Consider the following 26,851-nt stretch of genomic DNA (forward strand, 5'->3'; position numbering starts at 1 on the left):
GTAAGCGGTATGTGTGGAGAAAACCAGGCACTGCTCATCACCTGCCCAATACAATCCCTACAGTGAAACATGGTGGTGGGAGCATCATGTTGTGGGGGTGTTTTTCAGATGCAGGGACAGGACGACTGGTTGCAATTGAAGGAAAGATGAAATGCGGCCAAGTACAGAGATATCCTGGAAGAAAACCTCTTCCAGAGTGCTCAGGACCTCAGACTGGGCCGAAGGTTCACCTTTCAACAGGACAATGACCCTAAGCACACAGCTAAAATAACAAAGGAGTGGCTTTGGAACAACTCTGTGACCGTTCTTGACTGGCCCAGCCAGAGCCCTGACCTAAACCCAATTGAGCATCTCTGGAGAGACCTGAAAATGGCTGTCCACCAACGTTCACCATCCAACCTGACAGAACTGGGGAGGATCTGCAAGGAAGAATGGCAGAGGATCCAATCAAATCCAGGTGTGAAAAACTTGTTGCATCATTCCCAAGAAGACTCATGGCTGTACAAGCTCAAAAGGGTGCTTCTACTCAATACTGAGCACAGGGTCTGAATACTTATGACCATGTGATATTTCACATGGTTTTTCTTTTTTAATAAACTTGCAAAAATTTCTACATTTCTGTTTTTTTCTGTCAAGATGGGGTGCTGAGTGTACATTAATAAGAAATAAAATGAACTTTTTTGATATTGGCAAATGGCTGCAATGACACAAAGAGTGAAAAATTTAAAGGGGTCTGAATACTTTCCGTACCCACTGTATGGTGAGGCTAGAAAGTGGAGGGTTTTGTAGGTGAGAAGGAGGATTTTATAGAACACGGGGAGCCAGAGAAGTTGTTTAAGGACAGGGGTGATATGATGTGAGGATGGAGTTCTGGTGATGATTTGGGCAGCAGAATTCTAGACAAGTTGGAGTTTGTGAATTGATTTGAGAGGTAGACCAATGAGGAGTGAGTTACAGTAATCCAGACGAGAGGTGACAAAGGCATTAACGACTATGCCCGTGCTATCGGTGGTGAGTGAAGAACAGATGCAATTTATGTTACGAAGATGGGAGTAGGCCGACCGGGTGGTGGTATTGATATGCTGAGTGAAGGAGAGAGTACTCTAGGATGACACCCAGGCTCTTAACTTGCGGGGAGGGGAGGACAGTATTGTTGTCGATTTGAATGGAGAAGGTGCCGGTTTTAGAAAGTGTGGATCTGGCGCCCACGAGGAGAATTTCAGTTTTATTGGGGTTGAGTTTCAAAAAGTTATGGGTGAACCAGGATTTGATATTATATAAGCAGGTAAGGAGGGAGGGAGGTGGGAGGGTGGAAGACGGAGCAGCAGAGAGGTAGAGCTGGGTGTCGTCTGCATAACAATGGAAATTGATGTTATGTTGCCTAAAGATATTACCAAGAGGAACGAGATAAATCATGAAGAGCATTGGCCCCAGGACAGAGCCCTGAGGCACGTCACAACTGACAGTAGAGAGCTGGGAGTGGAAGTTCTGGAGGTGGACGGACTGGGTGCGGTCAGAGAGGTGGGAGGTGAACCATGCGAGGACCGAGCCGGCTATGCTGATGGAGGCAAGGCGATGGAGGAGAATATTGTGCGAGATGGTGTCGAAAGCTGCAGTTAGGTCAAGGAGGATGAGAATGGAGACAAGGCCAGAGTCTGCGGCTAATAGGAGGTCGTTGTGCTTAGCACAGAACTGGCCTTTTTCAACAGTTTGTCCAGGCGCCTACAGTTCCTGTCCATAATGTTCAGTTTGTAGCTAGTGATGGTCCCCCTGGTGTTATTGTTCTCCAGCTGTTTTTCCAACTTTTTCTTGTACTCCACCTTAGCTCACCTCAGTGTCTTTTTGAGCTCCCGTTGTATACTTCTCAGCTTCTCCTTATCCCTGTCTTTGAAAGCCCTCTTTTTCTGGTTCAGGAATTCTTTAATGTCACTGGTGATCCAACATTGTTAGGATAGCACCGTACTGGACTAATTAGGAGTACAGTGTCTGTACAGAAATTAATGTAGTCAGTGATGATGCTGACTCTCCTGTCCAAGTCATTGTCCAATTCCTTCTCCTCCATCAGTGGATCCCAGTTTGTACACTCAAAGCAGTCTCTCAATGAATCCCTTGCCTCTAGTGACTATTTCCTGAAAGACCTGGTGGTAACAGGAAGCTTCTGCACACAGGGTCTATATGTGGGCTGAAGACAGACCATGTTGTGATCAGATCTACCCAGTGGTGGAAGAGGTACGGCCCTGTAGGATTCTTTGACGTTAGCCTAGAACAGATCTAATGTCCTTTCTCCACGTGTTGGACAGTCCACATACTGTACAAAGTCAGTCAGGTTGGAGGACAGAGAGACGTGATTGAAATCTCCTGTAATTGCAATGAGTGCATCAGGGTGCTGGGTCTGTATCCTACCGACAGCATCATGTATGATGTCACACGCCGTTGCAGGCGCCGTGGAATGTAAACAACAATGGTGACTATGTATGTAAAATCCCTTGGCGCATAGTATGGGCGGAAACCAACTGAGACCAGTTCAATGTACGTACAGCAGACCTTCTCTTTCACAGTCGCATTTCGGGGGTTAACCCATTTCTGACTTAAAAGTAGGATAACTCCCCCACCTTTCGTCCTTCCGCTTGTCCTTGGGTCTCTGTCCTCTCGTACAGCTGTGAAGCCAGGTATATCCACACATGAGTCCGGTATGTTGTCGTTCAACCAGGACTCAGAAAGACATATTAAACTGCACTTCCTGTACAGCCACTGGTTGCTCACAACCGCCTCCGGTTCGTCACACTTGTTGTGCAGTGAGTTAACATTCCCCATGAGCACAGAGGGCAGAAAAGGCTTGTGTCTCCACCTTCTGTTGTTCCTCTTAGCCTTTAGCTTAGCCCCGGCTCTACATCCACGAAACTGTCTCCTCAGCATAGTCGGGATTGGGTGTTTTTCCCCGTGTCCAATCTTCGACAGGGCCAACAGTTCATCTCTAGTGTACACTACTCTACTTGAGCCAGTACACATTGTAAGAAACAAACATACGAAAAAACTTCAAACAAACACAGAAGCTACTCGGACTTGCTGCCATTCAGAACAGCGCATTTTTTAAAAATTGATGCATTTTCCGAAAAAGTGGATCGTGCAGTAATTTTAATTGCCCGCAATCAAATCGTCATTTCGCCCACCCTATTAACCAGAATCCATGATGCAAATACTGTTTTATACATGTTTTATAGGACACTACAATGTCGAATTTTATGTTGCATCGGATTTAGATTAAGTTCAATCTTGATGATAAGAGTTGGCAATTTTTTATTCAGTATGGCAGATCTTCCAGCCAATCCTGAAGCAGAAATATAGTTTAGCCAATGATAATGAAAATAGTCCCCAGCCAGATATTTAGTCTGACAAGAAGTAGAGAAGTACGCACTGCAAAACATACACGTATATTTGACAAGAATATACAAATGTTCCACTAAAAACAGCTAATACCACTAACCTTTTTACCACCAAAAGCAGTGCCATCCTCTAGAGCACATAAAACACTCAGATTCAAGCAAGTGTTGGTGGTCCCTTAAAACAAAAGTGACACTTGCTGCACATCAACAAATGTAGTTCATTTATTTGGAAGTGACCAAAGAATTTAGTTTCTGTTCTTGTGTAAAACATGAAAGCTTTAATATTTTAGTTGTAGGTTCAAGATATAAAATTTGTTTTTTATTTATTTATTTGGAGTTGAGAAAATAGTCTGTTCTCCTGTAATGCTTAAGGCTCGACTGTTCAGAATAAAAATTTCAACTTATTATATACAGTATAACTATTTTATTTATTTGAAATGCAGTTGTATAACGTTCTTTTTCAATTTTTAAAAGAAAATAAATCTTTGAATCAAAATTAACATATCTTTACGTGTCACTTAGGAGTAAAAAGGAACTCTTAAGTGTGACTGAAATAGTGATAGTATATCGTGATATATATCAATATTGACAATTATTTCTATTCACATCATTCCCTGTCTGAGTGGTTGTGTGTTTCCCGAACAGCATGTTAGGAAATAAGGGTTGGACATGGATCCTTGTTTAAAAATGGTATTAGCAAGAAATAGGAGGTCTAACTTGGGGATTTTTCTGTTCTGTTTGTGCCTATATTAGGATTTAATGATGAGGGAAATTACAGTGAAGGCAGTGGAGCTGAAATAAATGCAGCAGTAAACTGTATCTGAAAACTGTCTATCTCCTTGACCTGCAGTCAGTGAAAACATAAGCATTTGCTATTAGTACATTCCCTAATTGTTCATTATATTTGCAGATCTGTAGTTTCTTTGTTTGTTTTAAAAGACACTTTCTGTAGTCTCTGGCACAGGAATATCAGACATGTGTACTAATTCAGTAGGCCCACTGCAATTTAAAATATAAATACAAAAAGGTCTGTTTGTTAATTTCTTTATATTTGCTGTTGTTTACATCATTGAAGTGAATGCACTGGTGAAGCAGTGATTTTAGCCTGGCTCTGTAGGCTATAACATGACCTTGACTTGTTCTGCTGTTTGCTGCAGAAGCCATGTGTCCTGCTCTGCTGCTCTTTGAGTAAATGGCGGGCAGGCTGGCACACAGTGAGGCTATTGTGTTCTTCACTGGCATTCTGAAACACTGACAGACCACTCTACTATCTAACCCTTGAGCAAGAATGGATGAAAGAAGGCAACTGTCCTGCTAGTACTTACTGAGACTGAATGAGTGTGTTCTAGTCCTGCTCTCCACAGCGGAGACAAACTGCAGTACATTGCAGATTTACTAACAGAGAGCATGAAGGAGGTTGAGTGGCTGCATCAACAGCACTACATTATTACAGGAAGGAGGGACCACACATATGGAAAAATGATATAAATACATCCATGACAGTGGTATTGCTAAGAAAGACTAGCAAGTGTAATTGAATTGGCTGTTGCCTGTCCTGACTATATGGTCCTGTTAAGGTCACCAGGTTTTGAAATGTGTGTTTGTTTTAGAGTAACCTTTTCAGCTTATACTAGCTCCATGCTAAGGCAGCTGAATAGGACAAAAAAATGAACATGGTTGTATCATCCATTCATCCTTTAGCTATACCATTTATACTTTAGAAGATCACAGGGGCCCAGCTCACATGCACACCATAGCAATTGAGAGTCCCCAGTCAACTTAATCTACATGTGTTTGGGCAGTGAGACGAAGTCAGAGTACCCAGAGAAAGCCCCTGCAGGCACAGGGAGAACATGCAAACTCCACACACAAAGGCTCCAGTTGGCTGCCAGGTTCAAACCCAGAACCTTACTGTGAGGTGACAGTGCTGCCCACAACTACATCTTTGCTTTCTTTAGTTTAATTGAGGCAAAAATCAAAATTGCACTGCCATCATCTGACAAATACCATTGTTGGGCATTCATGACACTTTCAGAACTGATGAACTGCTGTTTTTGACTTGTTTAAACGTGTGTATAGTATCTAATTGGAGAAGGTGATATGGATGAAATCCTTTTCTCTTTTACCATAACTCATATCGTAGTTTCAATATTTGTTGTGATATAATACATTACCTGGAAAATCAACTGAGAAATAAGCTGACTTGTCTGTTGTTGGCTTATCCAGCAAGGTCAATACCTGATGAATCAAGGCATTTCTTTGCATTGATGGAACACGCATGTAGAAAAGTCCATGTTGTCATAAAGCATTCATACTTTGTGTACAATGGTTGGCTAAAACCAGCGATATTAAGTGCATAGCTACTGCAATATAACCTTTGGTCACAGGAATTTATTCAGTCTCATGTCATCCTTTGGGCAGGCTATATAGTGGTTGTAACAAACGTGGTTATTTACAGTATCTTTTTTTTTTAATCTCACACCTTAAGATTTGGTCCCCCAGTTTAACCAATTGTAAGGCAGTGCGCTGTAGTGTTTAAAATCAGCAGAATGCTGTTTGACTGGTTAACCCACATTCAGGCTCCACCCTGTTTAACTGTCTATGAACAAGATGTTGCTGCTGGCCTTTAACAGGGCCCTTAATTGTCTGTTGCTTTATATAGTTTTAGTTTTGGTAGGTGTAAAATCTTACAGACTTTAAGTCTAGGATTCAAGTTAAACAGCAATAGTGGGGATTTAAAAAAAATAAATGAATATGATAGCAAATCATTTCAGCTTGACACTTCATTGTTTATGTCAAAACAATATCTGAATGGACGTGTACATATACGGGTATTTACCTTTATCTAACATTGATAGTATATACACTACAATAGCACTTGCCTTTTTTAAATTTTACTTACTGATAATTTTTCTCTCTTGCAGGCTTTCAAAGAGATGTTGTATGCTGCTCAGGACCAGGCCCCATCTATTGAAGGTATTACAATTCTATCTACATATGATATCTGTCAAAATCAACTCACAGAAACTTGAAACTTGAAACAGTACTATTGCCTCATAATGAACCTGTTACGTGGAGGTGATTGAAGGATGAAGCAAGGACCCAAATGCAGGACAACAGTCTTTACTGACCTGGACTCACCAGGCTCAGGCAAAAACAAATTAAATTCTGGCGGGCGGGCAGGCAGGCAACAATAACTCTACCACTCGGCGGGCTGGCAACAAACATAACTCAACTAAACGAAAGTAATTCAATCTTCCAGCAAGGAACGGAAGAAACCAGGAGGTATATATTCACAGCTCAATAGAACACTAGTGAAACCGATCCTAACTAATCAACATAAAGATACCTTGACTTACACAAGGACCAAACCGGAAATAAAAGTCCAATACCGGACACCACAAAAATCAAACCCTAACAGAACCACATCTGTACTGGCTTTTGGTTAAATTACCTTTTTTAGAACTTTCTATAGTGGAGTAATTTATTAATCCTTTGTAGTGGTGCATTCACATGCTAAAGTTAAGATCTGATAACAGAACACCATTCAATTGCCTCATAGTGTTGCATTCCAAAGCTGATGTTTGGTGACTTATTAAAATTAGATCTTAAAATATTTTTTCAAGTGAAATCATAGCTCTCAGAGCATGATTAAAAATGCAGCACTAATTATCTAAGACTTATAATATTTAAACGTAATTTTTAAAATGTAAAAAATTAGCAGATTTTTTTTTAAATGTAACATATGGCTGCATGCTTTGGGAAATGCATTGCCCTAACATGCTCTCTGTCACCTCACCTACCTATTTTGGCCTACAGGCCTATTCAATCTTTTGGACACACCTTGACTTTATATATAACTGTAAAAGCACTAGTTGTTTGGGATGTTTTGCTAGGAGTGTTTGAGCTATAGGAAGCAACAGGCAGTTGCCCTTCACTGTAATAATGTGAATAATATTTGCCTGTGGGTGTATCACTTGTGAAGGAAAGTCCTTTGTGTATTCACTTTGATTCACATGAATTATTATTCAAAATCTGTGCTGGTCTAAATGTGATATAGTACTCTGTAGAACTCTGCTATAGAAAACCACAGACTTAGCAGGGAAAAACATCATTCCTCTGTGCTGTCAAGATGGTCGTGCAGTTCTCTTTTACCTTCAGCTCCTTCATTATTTTTATATGGAGTTACCTCATACTTCACTGTTGCTTAATTATGTGTTCTTGTAAAATGCACTAACAATAGCCACAATATGACCAAAATTTAAGGCCTCACAGAATCTTGAAATGTCTTAAAACCAGCGATCAGAGGCCTTATTTTTCATTATGTAATGACAGGCCTCTTTGTGCCATACTCTTAAACAAAACAATGTGACTAGCACAGTTTTTTTTTTTTCTCCTAGTATTTTTCCCTTCAATCTTAAAGGGCCTATTTTCAGTCAAGAAATCAACAGAAAAAATTATGGTTAGTCAAAACAACAGTTTAGAGTTTTTTTAGCCGTACAAAAGACAGACAAACATGCAAGTTCAACCACCCTTGCTCATATATTTCAATTTCTTACACACACATACCACTGCAGTTAGCTTCAGCTGTAGATCTGCCATCAGTCTGATTGTATGTGTTGTACTGTGCAAGTTATTAGTTTTGACACATTGACATACTTGACATGCTTAGAAAGAGAGACAGCTATTAGCAGTTTCCTTCTGTAAAAGAATATGTTTTTAAGCTGTAGAATGAAAGACTATTTAAGTTTACAATTATTTTAAAATATAGAATATTTTTGCATGTAAAACCACTAAAATCTTCCCTGGTAGCAGAGATAATCCTTACATGTGTTAAACAGTACTCAGACAGGTGATACAGCATTCAAAATATTCTGCCATTCTGTGAAATACTTCATTAGTAATTTCTGTTACCAATTTGATAAAGAATTAACTGACAGTTACATACCAATACATACTTGTGCATGTATTGGTATCAAAGTCATAATTTTGGTATCGTGACAATACTTGTCTGTACATAATTTGAGCCTGAAGTTATTGCGTTGGGCTTTGATCAGTGCCAAAGCAAAGGTATTGAATTTCCTACTAATCTATTAATGAAGGATAATTTGAAAGCTTTGAAGCAGCCAGAGCCAAATTATTTGCAAACAGTGCGCATAAGCTCTAATTTACATTAGCTGTAACATAGTTTAATAGTGTAAATATGCAGCCACAAAGAGGCTAAAAGAGGAAAACTAAGCCTCTATCATTCCACCTATCCCTCCAAATCATCCTATGGGCCCCTTAATGAGTTTTCATTACTGTCTGATTACTGGCTTTTATTTGGAGATTTAGTTGCAGAGTTTCATTAGCTGGGTTTATTGGAGTATTTTTAGAGTAATAACACACACAACAGACTAACAATACAGGGAAAATAAACCTGATTTAGAAAGAATTACTGGGGCGAAACGTTAAATGGTAAAACAACAACAGAAAATTTTAAGCAGGATGTCCAGCCAGGCTTCTTAACTTTTGAATGATGACAAGACACAACAATAGTCCCTGTAGATTGTTTGCTCTGCACTACAGTATGCCAACACCTTACACTGTGTCACACAGAGCGAGAATTATAGTGTATACATACAATACTGTCTAAATGTCTGTGAGCAAGATACACAGCCCTGGCGGCAGAATATGCCCATGCACTGGAGGGCTTTTAAGTGTGAATATGTGTAATGATGTGAGAGTAAGGGAGGGTGCTGCTGAAAAATAGAGCTAAAAAACATCAATTGTCAAATGGAAAGTATAGCCTATTACTGAGAGACAGACATATCATCATGATTATTATCATAATGACATGAGCTGAGACACAGGGAGAAAAGAGCAGAATAAGGCCAAAAGGGGATAAGGAGATTACTGTAGTCTGACTGTGGTGGCTGTCTGTGTGTTTGTGCACTGGTGAGAGAAGTAGAGAAATAGAGGGATGGAGGGAGTGGCTGGGACATTCCAATTTGGTGTCTTGTCTAAAAGCAGCAAGTCTGAAACACAGTGAATCACTGAGTCTGCAGAGTCTGACTCAAAACCACCTGCCCAGTCGGTTGTTTGGTTGTTGACGTGGCAGTGGGTACAAGTTAGTGGTCGGACACACACGTTCTCTATGTCCACTGTTCAATTAAAATTTAAAGTGCTGAGATCAAAAAAGATGAAAATTACAGGACTCATGTTTTGGTAAATCTTAGACCCACATTCCACAGACTCGGGACCAGTTTATGCTCTTCCTGCTCCCTCCCAACTTGGAGTTTATGCGCAGGTCAGGAGTAGTTGGAAGAAATTTTATGAATAAACCCTTTTCCTACGCATTACCAACGCTTCAATCACGTTCCACCTATGACCGATACGCTTAACTTACGATACATATACTTACAATACATTATGACACATATACGCAAGTCAGTTGCTGTTCAATTCACGTCTAGGTCCCTTTTTTAGCCAATCAATTACGCTCCGTTACCGAACTCTTACGCTGTGGTTTCACTACCGACGATCAGATCACGGGGCATTCCCACTGTAGCTAAACTTTCCCCGACTAAGATACGCTCTCTGCCGTTCAATAGTTATTTGCCTAGCATTGTCTCATGCACACCATGGATCTCGAGGTGTGCTGCTAAATATTGTGCTTTTGGAACAACAAGTCCTTCTCCAACAGCAGACTGCTAATGCTTTTCATACACCTATCCCTCTGGCCCTTATAAGGGCTCTTGGACATTGACTACATTTACTTGGACAGCAATAATCTATTGCTGTTGACCTTATTCCGAATAAGACAATATTCTGATTGTTTACAAGAGTTGCTTTTAGAATATTTCTTTTATGTTCCCATTTTATATGTTATCAAGCATAGACCGATTAATTCATTTCAATTCAATTCAATTTTATTTGTATAGCGCCAAATCACAATACAAATCATCTCAAGGCACTTTATAAAAAACAAAAAAACCCAACAATTCCCTTATGAGCAAGCACTTGGCGACAGTGGAGAGGAAAAAACTCCCTTTAACGGAAGAAAAAACCTCCAGCAGAACCGGGCTCAGTTTGGGCGGCCATCTGCCTCGACCGGTTGGGGTGAGTGGATAGAGCAGAGAGAAAAGAACAGCAACAATAAACAACAAATAGACACTGCAGGTTGGTGGGACCAGTAACTGCACATCAGCGATATACAGGACCAGGACCAGGGACACCTGCAGAAGGTACAGAGAGAACAGAGAGAGAGGGAGAGAGAGCACAAACTAGGGGAGAGAGAGAGCACAAGGTTAGTAACATTCAATGGTGGAATATACATGTGAGGAGGGAGGAGAGGAGGGTAGATACATCTGAGTGTCATCTGCATAGCAGGGGGAGGGTTAGGGTAGGGCAGGTAAGGGGAGCACACATCTGTCGGCGTATGCCACGCCGTCAGACCGTCTTCCCTTTTTATGTTGGCATTGTCTGTCGTCATACAATTCCTTATGGTACCATATACTGTTCTGCGTATTTCATGTTTAATTTTACGGAGGCTTCCAGTGCAGTTATAGTTACTTGTCATGCAATATGTGTACATAGAAGACGGCATCTTCTCCAACAAGGGGCATATTGTGTACTTTCATTCATTATGCCACTGCAACAATCACGGAGGTACTGGATGAGAGTACGAAGTAAGGACTGGTGGAAAAGAGTTGTTCTAATGGAATTTGGTGACGCCGAATGGAAAGAAAATTTTCACGTGCCGTATGTGTAGGTATCCTGTTCAAAACTCAGCGAAAACTCTCACAGAACATTCATATTGCGATTAAGGTGTTTACATGCGTTCCATAATGCAACTAAAATAGTAACACTCCACATGTGTTAATTCGATAATTGCATACTTTGACTGTGACCTTAACTGCCATTGCAAAAGGAGGCGTCTTGTGATAACAGAAGGGGTTGGTTGATGGGAACTTGGAGGTGTTGTTTGGTCGGGAGTTAAAATCGGTTGGGCGGGGTTTAACCTGCACTTGAGCAAATCTGATTGGGCAGAAGTGAGTAGAATGGGAATTAAATGCTGTCGGTGCTGCTGGTGTTAATGAAGGGGTAATTAGCGGTGGTCAATGATCTTAACTTAATTCCCTTACTAGTCCTACAATGGGGAAATTCTATTACCACCCAAAGTGCACACACAAACACACCATGCACACACACTCGGGCCAGTGTTGCAGCGCCCGGGGAGCAGTTGGGGGTCAAGGGTCTCACCTCAGTCATGGCATTGAGGGTGGACAGGGAGCTGGCTGTTCACTCTGCCCACCGACAATTCCTACTGTTATTTTTTTTTCCTCTGGCTTGAATTATTTTGAATTATGTAAAGCACAGATCTGCAGCTGGGAGATATGGCGTTGGAATAGCATATATCTAGGCCTCCAAAAGGAGGTAGTGACTATTTCCATTTCAAATTTGAAATCAATATAAAAATGACATCTTTGGCATCTCTAAACTGGCACATTTTGGCACACCTGGACATACTATTAAAAACATGTTATAACTTCTGAATGCTTCAACATAGAAACATTAATGAGGACTCTAATGATATTCCATATCCAGATTCACTCAGTATTATTTAAATAAGAGTATTGAAACCAAAACACAGTGAAATGCTCATTTCCACAGTGAAACTAAACTTTGTGCATAATAAAAATCATTAGAACATGTGCTATGGTCCAAAAAGATATTTAAATAAATATAAAAGAACATATAAAACACACACACAGCAAACTATTTACATATTTACAGTTTCAACATTGATTTACATGTTGTTTTCAACATGCCGTTTGCTATAACAGTCATGATCTGGGACAAAGCACAAGGCTGAAGGCTCGTCACTGACTGGCTACTATAGCCTGTACACGCACCTTACGTGCTCACATTTGTTAAAATAAGGTGTCTATCTGGAACTTAGCCTATCGACAACCATCGTATCACAGCCAGATAACTTTACAAAACAAAACTTAGCATGTGTCACGGACTAAACAAGGAATAAGTACAAGCTCTTCTCAAGTTTAAATGAAGCAGCTGCAGTTTTATAGCATTTGAAGAGATAGAAAAGAAGTTTTGGACTCAATATTATACTGGATTCGAAACTCTGGACATTTATGGACAGAACAAGGCCGGTTTTGTGGAATTCTATGCATGTTTGGGCTTTAGTGTTTGATTATTTTAGTTTAGTGACTACTGTATATTTTCTGTTTTTTATTGTGTGTGTGTGTGTGTACATCTTGACCTGTGCACCAAGCTGCTGCAGACAGGGGGTCTTGCAGTGATAATTATCTTGTGGCACAGTATTGTTCACTCTAGGAAACAGAATTTTCTTGAATGTTTAAATCAAGCCTTTTGTTCATGTGGAAGAACTTTTAAAAATGTTGTGAGTTTTAAACTTTGAATCAAATTAAAAATGTCAATTTTGTACACTGCATTAGTGAATGGTCTTGGTGCCACAGCCAGAAATGTCAAATTGGAGTCATAGCATCAATCCTGAAATATTTACCTGCAAGCCTTCACAGAAACAACAACAGGTAACACTGAATGTCCTGCAGCTGTCTCACTGGTCCATCTGGTGGTCAGACTGGGACAGTACAAGCCTTTAAACAAGAATGCTGATGGCAATTTTACACACACTGGATATTATAGTCATTCATCCATGTCCCTTTTCCGGCAATTATTGTCCTCTGTTCACATTCTGCTCACCTGTCCATGTCTCATTCATCCAATACATTAAGGTTAATCAATGCAGAGAGACGGTCTTTACTGCTGTTGAAGTTTCACTGGTCTAACAGCTCATCTCTTCTTAGTCACAGATGAGGATACTGTCAAGAGGTACTATGCCAAGTTTGAGGAGAAGTTCTTCCAGACGTGTGAAAAAGAACTGGCCAAGATTAACACCTTCTACTCTGGTAATCACCGCTCAATAAACACAGTCATATACTAGTGCTACTCTAGATATAGCTCCAACAGTGCTTTGTGGTTATTATCCTGCAATGGATTTCTGTCTTTCAAATGATCTTCCCCTCTTTTCTGCTCTCCCTCCAGAAAAGCTGGCTGAGGCTCAGCGGCGTTTTGCCACACTACAGAATGAGCTGCAGTCCTCACTGGATGCACAGAGAGAGAGCTCAGCTACTGCACGGGGCCTGAGGAGGAGGAAGACGGTGTTCGCCCTGTCGCAGCAGGAGCGTTGCAAACACAGAAACATAAAGGACCTGCAGCTGGCATTCTCAGAGTTCTACCTCAGCCTCATACTGCTACAGAATTATCAGGTGCACACACACAAATGATCAGCATGCAAACCGAGAAACTCAAAAGACAAATGTTCACTGCTTAATTCCGCTTAAGTTATTATTAGTGTCTTTCGCAGAGGCCATTCTTATTAAGGGGGTGGGGGGATAGGCCCAAATTAACCACGAAGGCCATTGTTCATCTGTTGTTTCTGGCCAGATGTTAAACAGGCAAATTGAGTCTTATAAATGCCTTCAGATAGGCAGATAGACAACATAATATTTACTAACCATTAAATTATTTTTGCAGTCATGATGAGTTGACACATGCAGCTGTTTTAAAAGTTTTACTTGATTATTCATTGAGATGTACAAATAATGAAATTTTATGGCTGATAACTAAAATGTACTGTATCTCTTCGATTACATCCAGTCTGCATTTTAACTACCTTACTAAACACATCAATAGTTCATATCTTTGATCAGGTGTGTTTAACCCGCTGGTTTTGACAGCTCTAATCATTTTTTTATTAATAACCTTCTCTGTTTCTGTAGAACCTGAACTTCACAGGTTTTAGGAAGATCCTGAAGAAGCATGATAAGATTTTAGAGACGTCAAGGGGAGCTGACTGGAGAGTGGCTCATGTTGAAGTGGCTCCATTTTACACATGCAAGAAAATCACACAGCTCATCTCTGAGACTGAGGTACGTGTGTGTGTGTGTGTGTGTGTGTGTGTGTGTGTGTGTGCGCGCGTGTGTGTGTGTGTACGTGTGTACAGAAGCCAATGCAGAGCAAGTTACGCATTACGTCAAAGGACGTGTTAATAATTACAGACCTAATTGGGTTCATGAAATAAATAAATAACGATGGATTAAAATTTGAAAAAAATGTCTGCTTACTGCAGAGGTTGTATTTACTCATTATCAGTATTGTTAAGTATAATTAGAGAGAAATAAGGCCAAACTTAACATTCTATCTTTGTGTCTTTCAGGCATTGGTCACAACAGAGTTAGAAGGTGGTGACAGGCAGAAAGCCATGAAGAGGCTGAGGGTACCCCCCCTTGGAGCAGCACAGGTCAGACACATGTACAGATATATAGTATTTACTCACTGGCGCTGTTACTAAACTCACCATCCTCTGTTGTCGCTTGAACAATTTCTTTGAATGATTAGAAAACACACTTCCTTTGTTCTTTCACTACACAAAGTCAAACCTCGACAAACAAAGAGTTTACAGTATTACACAAATGCTCCCTTTAAATCAGGGCAGTGAAAACAAATCACATTAAATCAGAAGAGCTTCACTGGCAAAAATGTCAAAGCAAATTACACATTAAATCTATTATAAACCAATGCACTGTATATTAGGAGATGTAATGTAATAACAGAGGAGACCAACAGCAGTGCTGCACGACAATATGTGATGTCCTCATACATGTTTGAACTAGTTCTTTTTCTGGTGTCTAGCTAACTATGACAAGTTCATCGTTGGTTGGAGTAGTGTACTGAAATTCTATATTTCAATCTAAAAACAGTAGAAATGTATATATTTTTTCATATTTCTCCTGGGAAATTGCCGAGATATTGACAGTTTTCTTTATCTGCTAACAGCCTGCTCCTGCTTGGACCACCTTTAGGGTCGGACTTTACTGTGGAGTATTTCTTGTCTTAATAGTTACTGTCGTCATTACAGGTAACAATCACATTTTGAAGCATCTAATAACAGAGATTTAAACATCTGAAACTTTAAAAGATAGATTGACTTTGATGGTCAGTGTGTCCAGGCCAGACATCTACTTGCTATATTGGGACTAACATTGGTGAGAGTAGAACAGACTGTAGTTTCAGGTGATAAACTATGTCATAGTTAGTACGTAATGCAAGACTCATGAAATTAAACATAGTGAAAGAGGATGTTTACCTTTTTTTGTAATGTTCTTTCAGACCATAACCTAGAATACTGGATGTCTTTGACATTATGAAAATTTTTGAGTAAAGTGTTTAATAACATTACACTGTAATATATATATAAACCAGATTTCAGCCTTTGAAAATCTAAACACACAGATCGATATGATGTGTAAGCAGCATTACTTTGCATTACTGCTTAAACAAATGGATTCTATTTGTATAGGTTTGCTAGTGTAAAAATTTATTTTGCTGCCTTGTAAACAAGTTTATAGTTTGATACTGAATGATATGCTGTAAGTGTTCTCACTGTCCTTCTCTGGCTCTCTTTCATTTTTTTCCCCCATCTTTCTCTATCTCCTAATGTCCTATCATCAGGAGCTGTGATGATTCGTAGTAATGATGTTTGGCCTATGGTCAGAATCTACAGAGGAGGCTTCCTGCTAATAGAATTCCTCTTTCTTTTAGGTACGCACGCACGCGCACACACACACACACACACACACACACACACACATATATATATACATACTTCAGATGGTCAATTGGGAGTCAGGTTTCTGTTCATTCAGTTTGTGACAAAGAAATGCCTTAGTACTGAAAACAAATTTTGTTGTACTCCAACAATGAAAAAATACCCACTGCTGCAGTGTTAATGTTACACTTTCAGTTAACTGTTTTAATTTGTTCACACACACGCTTCCGACCCTCTGCTCTTCCATTGTTTCTTGTCCTACTGTCTGTCTTCAAAATGATCACACAGCCTAAGTGCAGCCACCTGTCTTTCTGATAATTGTTTTTGATCATCCAGGGATCAACACCTACGGCTGGAGGCAGGCAGGAGTTAACCATGTGCTCATATTTGAGCTCAACCCTAGAAACAATCTGTCCCATCAACATCTATTTGAGGTCTGAGCACATACATGCATGACAAAAAGCTACATGACAGACACAACAAATGGGTCAAGACACTCAGATCACAGTGACATACAGAAATAAGTTGACTTTCATGACATTCCAACATTTCTATAAGTTAAAATTATGCAGGTTAATATGTTGAATATTCAATTGTCCCTCTGGCTTTTTCAGCTTTACCACAAAGTATGATGAATTTCGTGACTGAATCTCTCCTTATCTGTGTGTGGGCAGATTGCAGGTCTTTTGGGGGTGCTGTGGTGCGTCAGCCTGTTGTCCTGTCTCTTCAGTGACAGTATCTTGGTACCAATGCAGGCTAACCCACTGGCTCTGTATGGGTTCTTCTTCCTCTTTCTCATAAACCCCTTTAAGACCTGCTACTACAAGTCACGCTTCTGGCTGCTCAAACTCCTGGTAATTTCATTTTATAATACAAAAAATATCCAGGCATATTTTTCCTTGAAAGTTTATGTTGGTGCTGTTCACGTTTTTGTTTCTGGTAGTTTTATAGACCCATTACTGAACATTTACAGTTTAATATAGACAATAACAGAACTCATCATTTGTTTGAAGAGCTTAGAAATACTAAATGTTATTTTTAGTGAAACAATTACTTTTAAATACATGTGTGCAGTGAAGCTCAAACTCTTTACTGGGCAAATAAAAGGGCTTCCGTATGTGACAGATTGCTAACATAATGAATAGAATAATGATCTGTAAGTGTTGGAATGGAAATCAAGAACACAAATTCAAGGCTACTGCATCTCACATTTTTTTCATTATTGATGCAGGTGATGTTTATTGTTTTTTTGATTAATCAATTAATTATTTAAGTCTGTGATACATAAATTGTGAAAAATAGCCCTCACAACTTCTTGCAGCGTTAAAGATCTGTACATGTCTCTGTCTGTCTTGTTTTGCATAACCAATTGTTTAAAAACCAAAGATATTCTGTTTATTCAGTGACCGAAAAGCAGAAAATCCTTTCATTTGAGAATCAAATGTACTTACATCATGCACTTACTCCTTACATTTTTTTGTGTTTGAATAGGTTTTAATTAGTTTTAATGTTTGAGAGTTTTTGTAACTTTGTGAAAAAGACAATCTGACAATGATGCTCACTATTTCCATTTACCACTATTTCTATTGGTTAGGTGTGTGGTGATGTGATAGTATCTTTCACACAAGCAACACTGTGAATTGCTTGCACTGAAAATATGCACTGATATCCAAATGTGAAATGTACTAATAAAAAAATCTATGAATATTTATTGTCAATTTAACTTCCAACTTTGCAAGTCCTGGCAAACATAAGTCTGTATATTCTAGTATGACTTGTAAAGCTTTTCAGAAGATAAGCTCTTCACTGAAAATAATGACTTGCATAGTGTTGCACTGGCTTTGTTTAGTAGGTAAGCAATCTTTGGGGAGTACCAATCTGCAAAAACAAAATTGTAGCAAACGTACCTGTAATTTTGTATTCTGATGCATTTAAACATTCTAAAAAAACAAATGCGTAAATTCAGTTGTTGATTTCCCGCCTCTTGTTCGGTTTATTGTGAGTAGAAACTCATCTTTGTCTTTCCTCACAGTTTCGAGTTGTCACGGCTCCGTTTCATCGCGTTGGCTTTGCAGACTTCTGGCTGGCTGACCAGCTAAACTCTCTGGTGGTGGTTCTGATGGATCTGGAGTACATGATCTGTTTCTATAGTTTTGAATTGGACTGGAAAAAACATGATGGACTCATCAGCAGTCAAGGTGCGACTGTAAGATAAAGTGGAACTTAAAGGTGTAATGGGCAAACTCTCGAAAAAATTATTGTGTTCCTCCCACCCCTATGCTTACATCCTCCATGTATTCATTGCCTCAAGTAATGCAGAAATCAGTAGCTTGTTAACGTAATGGGATGTCATCTGGCAGCTAGAACTGGCTTCAAGCCAACAATACAGCCTTACAGTAATATTAGACCATAGCTGAAAGCGTTTTTCTAATAAAAAATATTTATAAAAAGTTACATTTTTTTCAGCTTTAAGGTAGCCACTGTGGGAAATTAAATTATGTATTTTAAAGCTGTTAAGACCCACACCTAATCATGACCATATGATTCTTTGCAGGTAAAGACGTGTGTAATTCCTACTCTTATGGTGTCCGTGCTGTGATCCAGTGTCTTCCTGCATGGTTCCGATTCATCCAGTGTCTGCGACGTTACCGGGACACCAAACGGGCCTTCCCTCACCTGGTTAATGCTGGAAAGTACTCAACTTCCTTCTTTGTTGTTACCTTTGCTGCCCTCTACAGCACACATAAAGGTAAAACCCAGAAATGTACAAACGCATATTTTTGCTGTATTCAGTGCACTGAGAGCTGGACATTACAGAACACACTGCATCACATATGAAACTGGAGGTTGACCAGTACAGGCTTTTCTATGGCCAGTGCCGATGTTTAGAAATCAGGGGAGGCGATGGCTGATTTAAGATGCTGATTATTTTTGGCTGATATGTTGATGATTTTCTTTTCCTGGGTATTCACATTTTCTATCTGAACGTCGTCCTTGGCAATTGCAGTATCAGACTTTTCAAAGTGCTCAGCCCCAAAGGAGAATGTGGCATTTATACAGAGCCTTATGCCCAGTCATATATCTGGTGACTAAATGCTGCTCTCTTCCCTTATCTCTATCACTGTCCTCCTCTCTTCCTCTTTGTGCTGTCAAACAAATAGCAAGTGTAACATCCAATCACAGAATCAATAATCTAATAAGAGGGTTAAATTGATCCACGGCTTTATAACATTATTCAAATTGAATATTGGGTTGATATGAGCAATGCAGGTAGTGTCACCTGAACCTGGTTGTACATCCATCTATGGAAGAACAGATTTCCAGTTATTGAGGATTTGCCTGAATTCACTGTCCATAAATGTGTCCATAAATTCTCTGTGTAGCTGCATGGCCAATATGTGTAACGCCATCATAAAACTGCATTCAGCTTAGCAGTGGTTTGTTAATTTGCCATGTGGAGCAAAGTTACCCTTATGTCTACTGTAAACACACAACTGACTTTTCTTTGATTTGTTAATGAAGAATAATAATTGTAATAAAATGATAATACTGCACAGGTTTGGTATTTTATCGCTACTTAAACTAAAATAGTGCATCAGTTACAGTAGCTTGTAACCTTGCAAATGTGCAGGTAAGTCAGCTAATGTTGTTTGACAGTAGTCACACCAGTATTAATGATCCAATGTCCACAGTCAGAATAGTCAGAACAGTCAACATCTGGATTTGCTTTTCAGCTTACTTGTGGATTAAACCTCCACCATGAAATCCACCACTACCTTCTTCTTCTCTTACACTGCTTGTGTGTAGTGGAAAAATGTGTTTACAAATCTGACATTAGTTAATAATAGGCCTAATGATGAATTATTATTATTATTATTATCATTTTTAGGCGTGCTGACATGAAATTTAGGTGTGCTTGTATCTAACTTATTACATCTATATGGCTTTGAGAAATAGGAATTTATGCTGCATCTTTATTAGATGTGTATATTTTTTTCAGAATTTGATAATGTCTCCCAGTTTTGTTTGTTTTCTTTCTTTTACTGTTTTCACTTTTTTATTAGCATAACAGCAGAGTCATGTCATACTCTCCACATGAAGAAGACAAATAAGAGAACAACCTTCACAGTGACCACAGTCACTTTGCATTAATCTTTTACAATTAACACACCTTGAATGTTTTACATTAATAGTCTCCCAGCAGCCCTCTTTTTTGCCATAAGTCCATCAAAATGGACTTAAGGTCCATCAAAATGGCCTCAACATTTCTTAAATACTCATTTGATTGACCTTTAAAATTTTAAATCTGATGGTGTGCTAGTTGTTGAACCTCAGGCCGTTCTCTCTCTCCTCGTCAGCCGAAGCCCACGCTGATGCCCAGATCTTCTTCTACTTGTATATCTGCTGTTTGGTGATTAGCTCATGTTACACTCTGGTCTGGGATCTGAAGATGGACTGGGGCCTCTTTGACCGCAGTGCAGGAGAGAATACCTTCCTGAGAGAGGAGATTGTCTACCCACATAAGGTATTTCACAAGTGGGAATCTCCTGGTTTTGGAGGGGATAGGCTCAGACACTAGTTTCACTCTTTCAGTATAAAAATGATATGTTATTAAGTGTTGTGTTCTTCCTGTCTCTCTCTCCCTCTAGGCCTATTACTACAGTGCCATAGTGGAAGATGTGTTGTTGCGTTTTTCATGGACTTTAACAGTGTCCCTTAGCACAGTCAAAGCATTTACTGATGCCTCTGACATACTGGCCACTTTGCTAGCCCCATTGGAGGTCTTTAGGTAATCACTCCATTTTCTGACTTTTCTTTTCTGTTGGAAAGCAAATATGATTTGAGTACATGTCATTCATAACTAAACACACCTAACAGGTCCAATGTTAGAAAGCATCAGATAATATAAATACATGCAGTCCAGAACGGGGAAATTCACTAAGTACTCACATTTGAAAAACATAAAAGAAATATTGACATTTTAGCTTGTTAAATGACTTCATCATTGTTCCGTATCTTTACGAACAATATTTAGAATTATTGTTAATTAATTTTCCATAAATTGACTTTGATGTACTTTGAATCCTCTACATATTGGCAGCAGTGACTCATTTTAATATTTGGTGCTGGTGCTGCTTATAAAAACACACCTCTGCTTATACTTTGTAAGTGCAGTTGTTAAAATTGTTATTTACCATTTAAAACTCATCATATTTTGTATTATGTAATCTGTCCTCGATGCACCTATGCAATATGTGCTGATCTCTAAGCATGAAGATGATGATTTAGTTATGAGTTTCTCCTTCTCAGGCGTTTTGTGTGGAACTTCTTCCGATTGGAAAACGAACATTTGAATAACTGTGGTGAGTTCAGGGCTGTCAGAGACATCAGTGTGGCTCCACTCAACGCTGATGACCAGACACTGCTCGAGCAGATGATGGACCAGGAAGACGGAGTCAGGAACCGGCAGGGCAAGAAGAGCTGGAAGAGGAGCTATAGCATGAGTCTACGCAGGCCACGACTCGCCTCACAGTGAGTCTTTACAGCAGATGTAAACAGTATATGTTGTTTTTCATTTATTTGGTTCAAATGGAATTGCAACAACCTTCCTGATCCTTGGACAGTGTTGCCTGTAAGAACTGATCTTAAGGACTGCCCATTTATCTCAGGCTACTTACTTACAACGCACTTGGCTCCGTTTAAACTCCTGCTCACAACCGAAACCACTAGTATAAGATTCAGAGGACCATTAATGAATTAATTCAAGAAGTGACATCTACAAACAGTTTAAGCTGTCCTTAGAGGCTGAAGAGAACATTGTCATTGTACAAAATTTTCTCTACATTACTGCCGAATTTCATATTGAAAACTGATTGCATGAAGCAAGTAACATCCCCTGAGCTACTTATTTGTTATCTGTTTATCTGTTCATTTTCCGTTTGGCTGTTGTAGTTTAGCAGAGCCTAGTTAGCTTAGTTAGCGTGTTTGCTAACTAAAATATTAAGCTGTTTGGATTAACAGCCTAGCTAGCAACCAAGCAAGTTTACTAAACTAAAAGGCAGGCTGTTATAGTTATTTTTTTAAAATGACAACAAAATATTATTTAGATGTAAAACAGTATTAGGGATGAAACTAATCTATTGACATGGTAATGTAGTTAAGACAGTGTGGTCTTGAACTGTCTGCTGTAAATAATGTGGTGTTTTCTAGTTTGAACATAAATCTTTTTTTTTTTTTTTTTTAAAGCCTGAACTCTTGCTGTGTTGGAATGGAGGTCATAGCAGTTTGGCTTCTGCAATCTGATCTGTGCTGTAAGATCTGCAATCGCATTTTCTCTTTTTTTTTTTCTTCTTTGTTTATTCAGGTCCAAAACCCGTGACACCAAGGTTTTGATAGATGACACTGATGATGACTCCTGACATCAGGCCACGCCCCTCGCCTGGGTCCAGAATTTATTCAAAGGAGGAAACTCCACATCCTAACCAAGGAATTACCCAGCGAGTTGGGCGTCGAGCTCTCAACCAAGGAAAAGTCTTAAATTGTCATGCCTACATAACCCTCTTAATGCATGAGCCTCTGCTTGGGTTCAGAATAATTTCAAGGGAGCAATTTTAACAAACCTGAGTAAACTTGAACAAACAACCCAGCAGGATGGCCACTGAACCTTCAATAATAACCAAAGGTAGGGTTATCACTTAAACCCAACCTTAGCCAAGCGGTCGGTGAAAAATGTCTGACATCTACAGCAAGCCAGAGGTGAACACTTGGACTACACACACTCTTCAGCCATTGTTTGGGTTCTGCTCAAAACCTAAGCCTAGCATAAACAGCGCAGCTAAATGGAACGTAAGCTGATTGCTCTGACAGGAAGTATCCCTGCTCTCCCTCGAGGGCACACAACTCTAATGCAGGGAGAGATGGCTTCAAGCTTACTCCTGCTGAGGTCCAAAAGGTTTTGTCCCCATCTTTAGCTATAAGTCTCCTTTTACACTCCCAGCATCCAGGTAACACTTAGAGAAAGGCCTTGAATAAGTAAGGTACCATTGGACATGCCAAGAGAGCTCAAGTCAAAATGTAATTTGGATCTGAACTCCTGTTTCAAAATAGATAACAAATAGTTAAAAGTGTCCTCTTTCCCCTTTTTGGTGACCTTTTGGCCTTCGAGCCTTCTGAACCTTGCTGTTTATGTTGGCGAAGGGACTATGCCAACAAACATTTGGTACCACCAGTCACTTGCTGGCTTGACTTCCCTTGCTCTTCAGCTTGTCCCATGAAATCATCACAAAGCTGCCTACCTGCAACTTTACATGCTTTAGAAACACACACACACATACATGCACTTTGTCAAAATAGTAAAATTTAATGCCTATCGTGTCAGAGTTTTTTAAATATATTTTGTTGTTCATGGATGTGCAACATTCTGACATTATTCTTGGGGAAAAAACACACATAGTAAGTAGAATATTTGTTGTCATGGCTGTAAATAGATGGACCAAAGTAGACCAAACTATTCCAAAAAAATTAAATACTCCATACATACTAAAAAGTGAAGTGCTGCAGTCAGACTGTATTGAACAGCACCTGGACTGAATGCTCAGCTAAGCCAGCCTGAGAAGGTATTTTTCTTTTTATTACCATGAAAAGATGATCATTTTAATCAACCTACAGTAACTCCCAGTCACCCTGTGTGAAGAAAAATGTCCCCCATTGGGTAAGGTATAGCGTCTCTGCTGAATGTATGCCAACTTTTTTATGTATGTCAACCCATTTATGTTAACATTTTAAAACCTTAAAATCACTGAGTTAAGATGAGTGAGGATTTTTTGTGTTGTCCTCTGAAGACTGAAACTGATTTTTGATGAAAATGGGGGAGGTCAGCTGTCTGTCACATACTGGTTCACACTGTTACACTCAAAACGAACGTGTGGTAAAACATGATTCTGAGTGAAGTGGCTCTTCCAGCTGGTTTGGTGGTGATGGATCCATGAATCTGAGCAACTGAGCTTCCACCCATGTGATGCATGCCGTTTTAACTCAGGTTCCATAAAAACTCCACTTTGGATTTAACATTTTAATGGCCCAGGCTGAAAAACAATAACATGTTTGAGACAAAACTATATGTATATTTGTATGATCAGTATGTAAATGTACTATTCAACACACTTGTCGTGGGTATACCATCAATTCTCAAATCAAACACCATGGCAGACACAGCAATGTATTAGAGACAGTATTTTATTCTTACCTCCTGCTTCCATTTTACTGCCAGCTACAGGCGGTTTCATCCTCCTCAAAATGTTTTTTTTCCTGGTCTTTATTTATTATTGTTGGCCATGCTGCTGTTATTTGAAAACCCATATGGTCATATATGGTATAATTCTTTCATGGCTGGTATTGGCATTACAATTCAACAAAGTCTCAGTGAGCAGTAGGTTACATAGTCATCGTAACATCATCTGCATATTGGCAAACTAATTTCAGAAACTCTTTGTCCTTGTGTCAACACAGCACGTGCTAATGTCAGTGCGTGCTCCCAAAACAGAGCCACAAAATTGACTCAACTTTTATTGTTTGGTAAAACAGGTAGTTGATTACACTGGAGAAAATGTTTTTCTAAATGTTTCCAACAGAGTGAAGGTTATGGTTTTGTTGCTTTTCACATTCCTAAAGTCGTTGACGTAGATAGTGTTGCTGATTGGTCCAACATCAGCTCATGTGATGGTCGGAAATTAAACTGTGGTCATTAAATGCCATTTCCTTTAGGAGGTTTTGTTTAGGTTATTAATCAGGTGTCTACAATTGTTTTTGCTTTCATCCTAACGTGTTTATGAGTGGCTGGTGAATGCAATTTTGTTGAAATCTGAAATCCTTTGGGAGATTCTGAATGCTACACAATTAGAAATGAGCAATACAACTCTTTGAAGGATGATGTGCACTTTCGCGCAATTTCACTTTTTTCTTGTTTTTCCCTTGTAATTGTGAAAGCAATCTGTGGCTCAGACTTGAAGAATAGTGTTTTAGTTATTCTGAGATATATAATGCAATAGTTTAAACACAGGAGCACATTTAATCTGAATCTCCAACATGAAAGAATCCATGATGTACTATGACATACAGTTTCAAGCCAAACTTTAGCAAAGCTATTTCCAGTTTTGAATTTTCCAGGCTTCCTGTGACAAGTTTTGATTTGGATTTTCTTGAGCTGAGTGAATTAAGAGACCAGATTATCAAAATTGTAATTCCAGTTAGTTAGATAAATTAACTTTTTAATTTAGTGGTTAAAATCAAAACCTGATGCTATTTTTTTATTCTAGCTTAAAGCTTACCATTGTCTCACTGTGTGCTAACATTCCATTTATTGTTTTTTTGTATTAATGTCTCTATTGGATATTTTTGCTATTAAGAGTAGAGACTGACAAAGCCCTCTTAACACATAGTGCCTGAAGTTCAGAGGTTCAAAAATAATTGACACTTGGCTGCTTGGCTGTTTCTTGGGCAGCTGTGTGTCTTCTCAACTTTAGTTTGTGATCAAAAGAGCTGACACATGGCTAAGAGTTGAGAGTTGCTGTTTAGATTGAGGTGAACTTGGCCCACACCAAGATAAAGTCTTTTTTTGAACATTCTTATGTCCAAAAGCCTCAGAGGATTCACCACAACATCCAAACTTCCAGTAAGAAGACCCTGGAACAGAGGCCAACCTGCAGTTCACACAAACAAACTGGTTAAGTTCTCAAAAAAAAAGTTCTGTGGACTAATAAAACAACAATCGGCCTCTGTCGAAATAATAGAAAGAGGAAAATATGCTGAGAAAAAGTAACAGCTCATGACTGCAAGCACCACCTCATCTGGATATGGGGCTGACTCACTTATGGCTTATATTTATGGCTGCCAGTGGATCTGGAACACTTTTATTGATGGTTTTACTGCTGACAGAAGCAACAGGATAAATGCAGAGGCAGTGTATACAGGAGCATTCTATGTGCTCAGATTCAGAGAAATGTATTAAAACTCACTGGACAACATTTCATCATTCAGCAGGACAAACATATGGCCAGAACAGAACCAGGGAAAATACAAGGTGTCTGCTGATCCAGTAGAGGCCTGGATTTTCTGAAAATGTTAAGTATATTTTTGCTTGAATTCAGGTGCCTCTGCGCAGTTACTTTTGGACCCCTAAACCGTATGCACTATGTGACCTATCTTTACAGCTTTAATTTGAGTAGGTTGAGTAGAAATTGAGAAGGTTTATATCAACATAGAAAGAACCCACAGAGTCAAAGCTGAGACTCGACACTTTAATGTATTATCTATTATTTTATTTATTTTATTAATGGAGTGTATATGGGCGACCACACAATCTTCAGTGGTAACACTCATTTTTGCTGTGAGGACAGACAGAAAGGCAGTGGCTTAAAGCAGCATGTCTTGTATTTCCAACAGTTTGAGATCAGGAATAATTACATTTCCTAGTAGACACCCATAGACACCCATGTTCACTACTTTTATTTGCAAGTTTCACTGTTGTGCAAGCCAATCATGCATTATTAAACAGCTTTTTGACAGTAAAAGATACGTTTCTGAGTTTTGTGCTTTTCTTTTTGCTACACCACTGGAGATCAGGGTTTTATTCTCAAACACACCCACCACCTTGCTTATGGATGCAATGGGTTTTTGATTAAAAGATACAGTGTAATACAGTGGGAAGGTTCAATGCTGGCTTTCCTACAGGTCTTCTCTTTGGGCCGGGATTTGCCATTTCCTTTGTGATCACGGTCACGGTGGGTCTTATACTGTGAGGAAGAGCTGGGGAAGCTCTCAGGGCTCATAACTC

General features: G+C 39.3%; 1 protein-coding gene across 1 annotated transcript in view; it reads left to right on the forward strand.

Annotated features, from left to right (window-relative positions):
• LOC113133983 (xenotropic and polytropic retrovirus receptor 1 homolog) overlaps window positions 1-26,588 on the forward strand; it is a 40,068-nt gene extending 13,480 nt beyond the window's left edge. Inside the window, exons 2-16 of the mRNA XM_026313097.1 lie at window positions 6,308-6,359; window positions 13,217-13,318; window positions 13,455-13,678; window positions 14,192-14,341; window positions 14,629-14,712; window positions 15,249-15,330; window positions 15,924-16,013; window positions 16,357-16,454; window positions 16,695-16,874; window positions 18,053-18,218; window positions 18,575-18,769; window positions 20,379-20,545; window positions 20,670-20,809; window positions 21,331-21,552; window positions 22,385-26,588. Coding sequence (XP_026168882.1) covers window positions 6,308-6,359; window positions 13,217-13,318; window positions 13,455-13,678; window positions 14,192-14,341; window positions 14,629-14,712; window positions 15,249-15,330; window positions 15,924-16,013; window positions 16,357-16,454; window positions 16,695-16,874; window positions 18,053-18,218; window positions 18,575-18,769; window positions 20,379-20,545; window positions 20,670-20,809; window positions 21,331-21,552; window positions 22,385-22,439 — 2,007 coding nt within the window. The 3' untranslated portion in view covers window positions 22,440-26,588. The remainder of the gene's footprint in view (window positions 1-6,307; window positions 6,360-13,216; window positions 13,319-13,454; window positions 13,679-14,191; window positions 14,342-14,628; window positions 14,713-15,248; window positions 15,331-15,923; window positions 16,014-16,356; window positions 16,455-16,694; window positions 16,875-18,052; window positions 18,219-18,574; window positions 18,770-20,378; window positions 20,546-20,669; window positions 20,810-21,330; window positions 21,553-22,384) is intronic.
• Window positions 26,589-26,851: the final 263 nt, after the last annotated feature.

This window comes from Mastacembelus armatus, chromosome 17, assembly GCF_900324485.2.
Source record: "Mastacembelus armatus chromosome 17, fMasArm1.2, whole genome shotgun sequence".
Taxonomy (NCBI): Eukaryota; Metazoa; Chordata; class Actinopteri; order Synbranchiformes; family Mastacembelidae; genus Mastacembelus; species Mastacembelus armatus.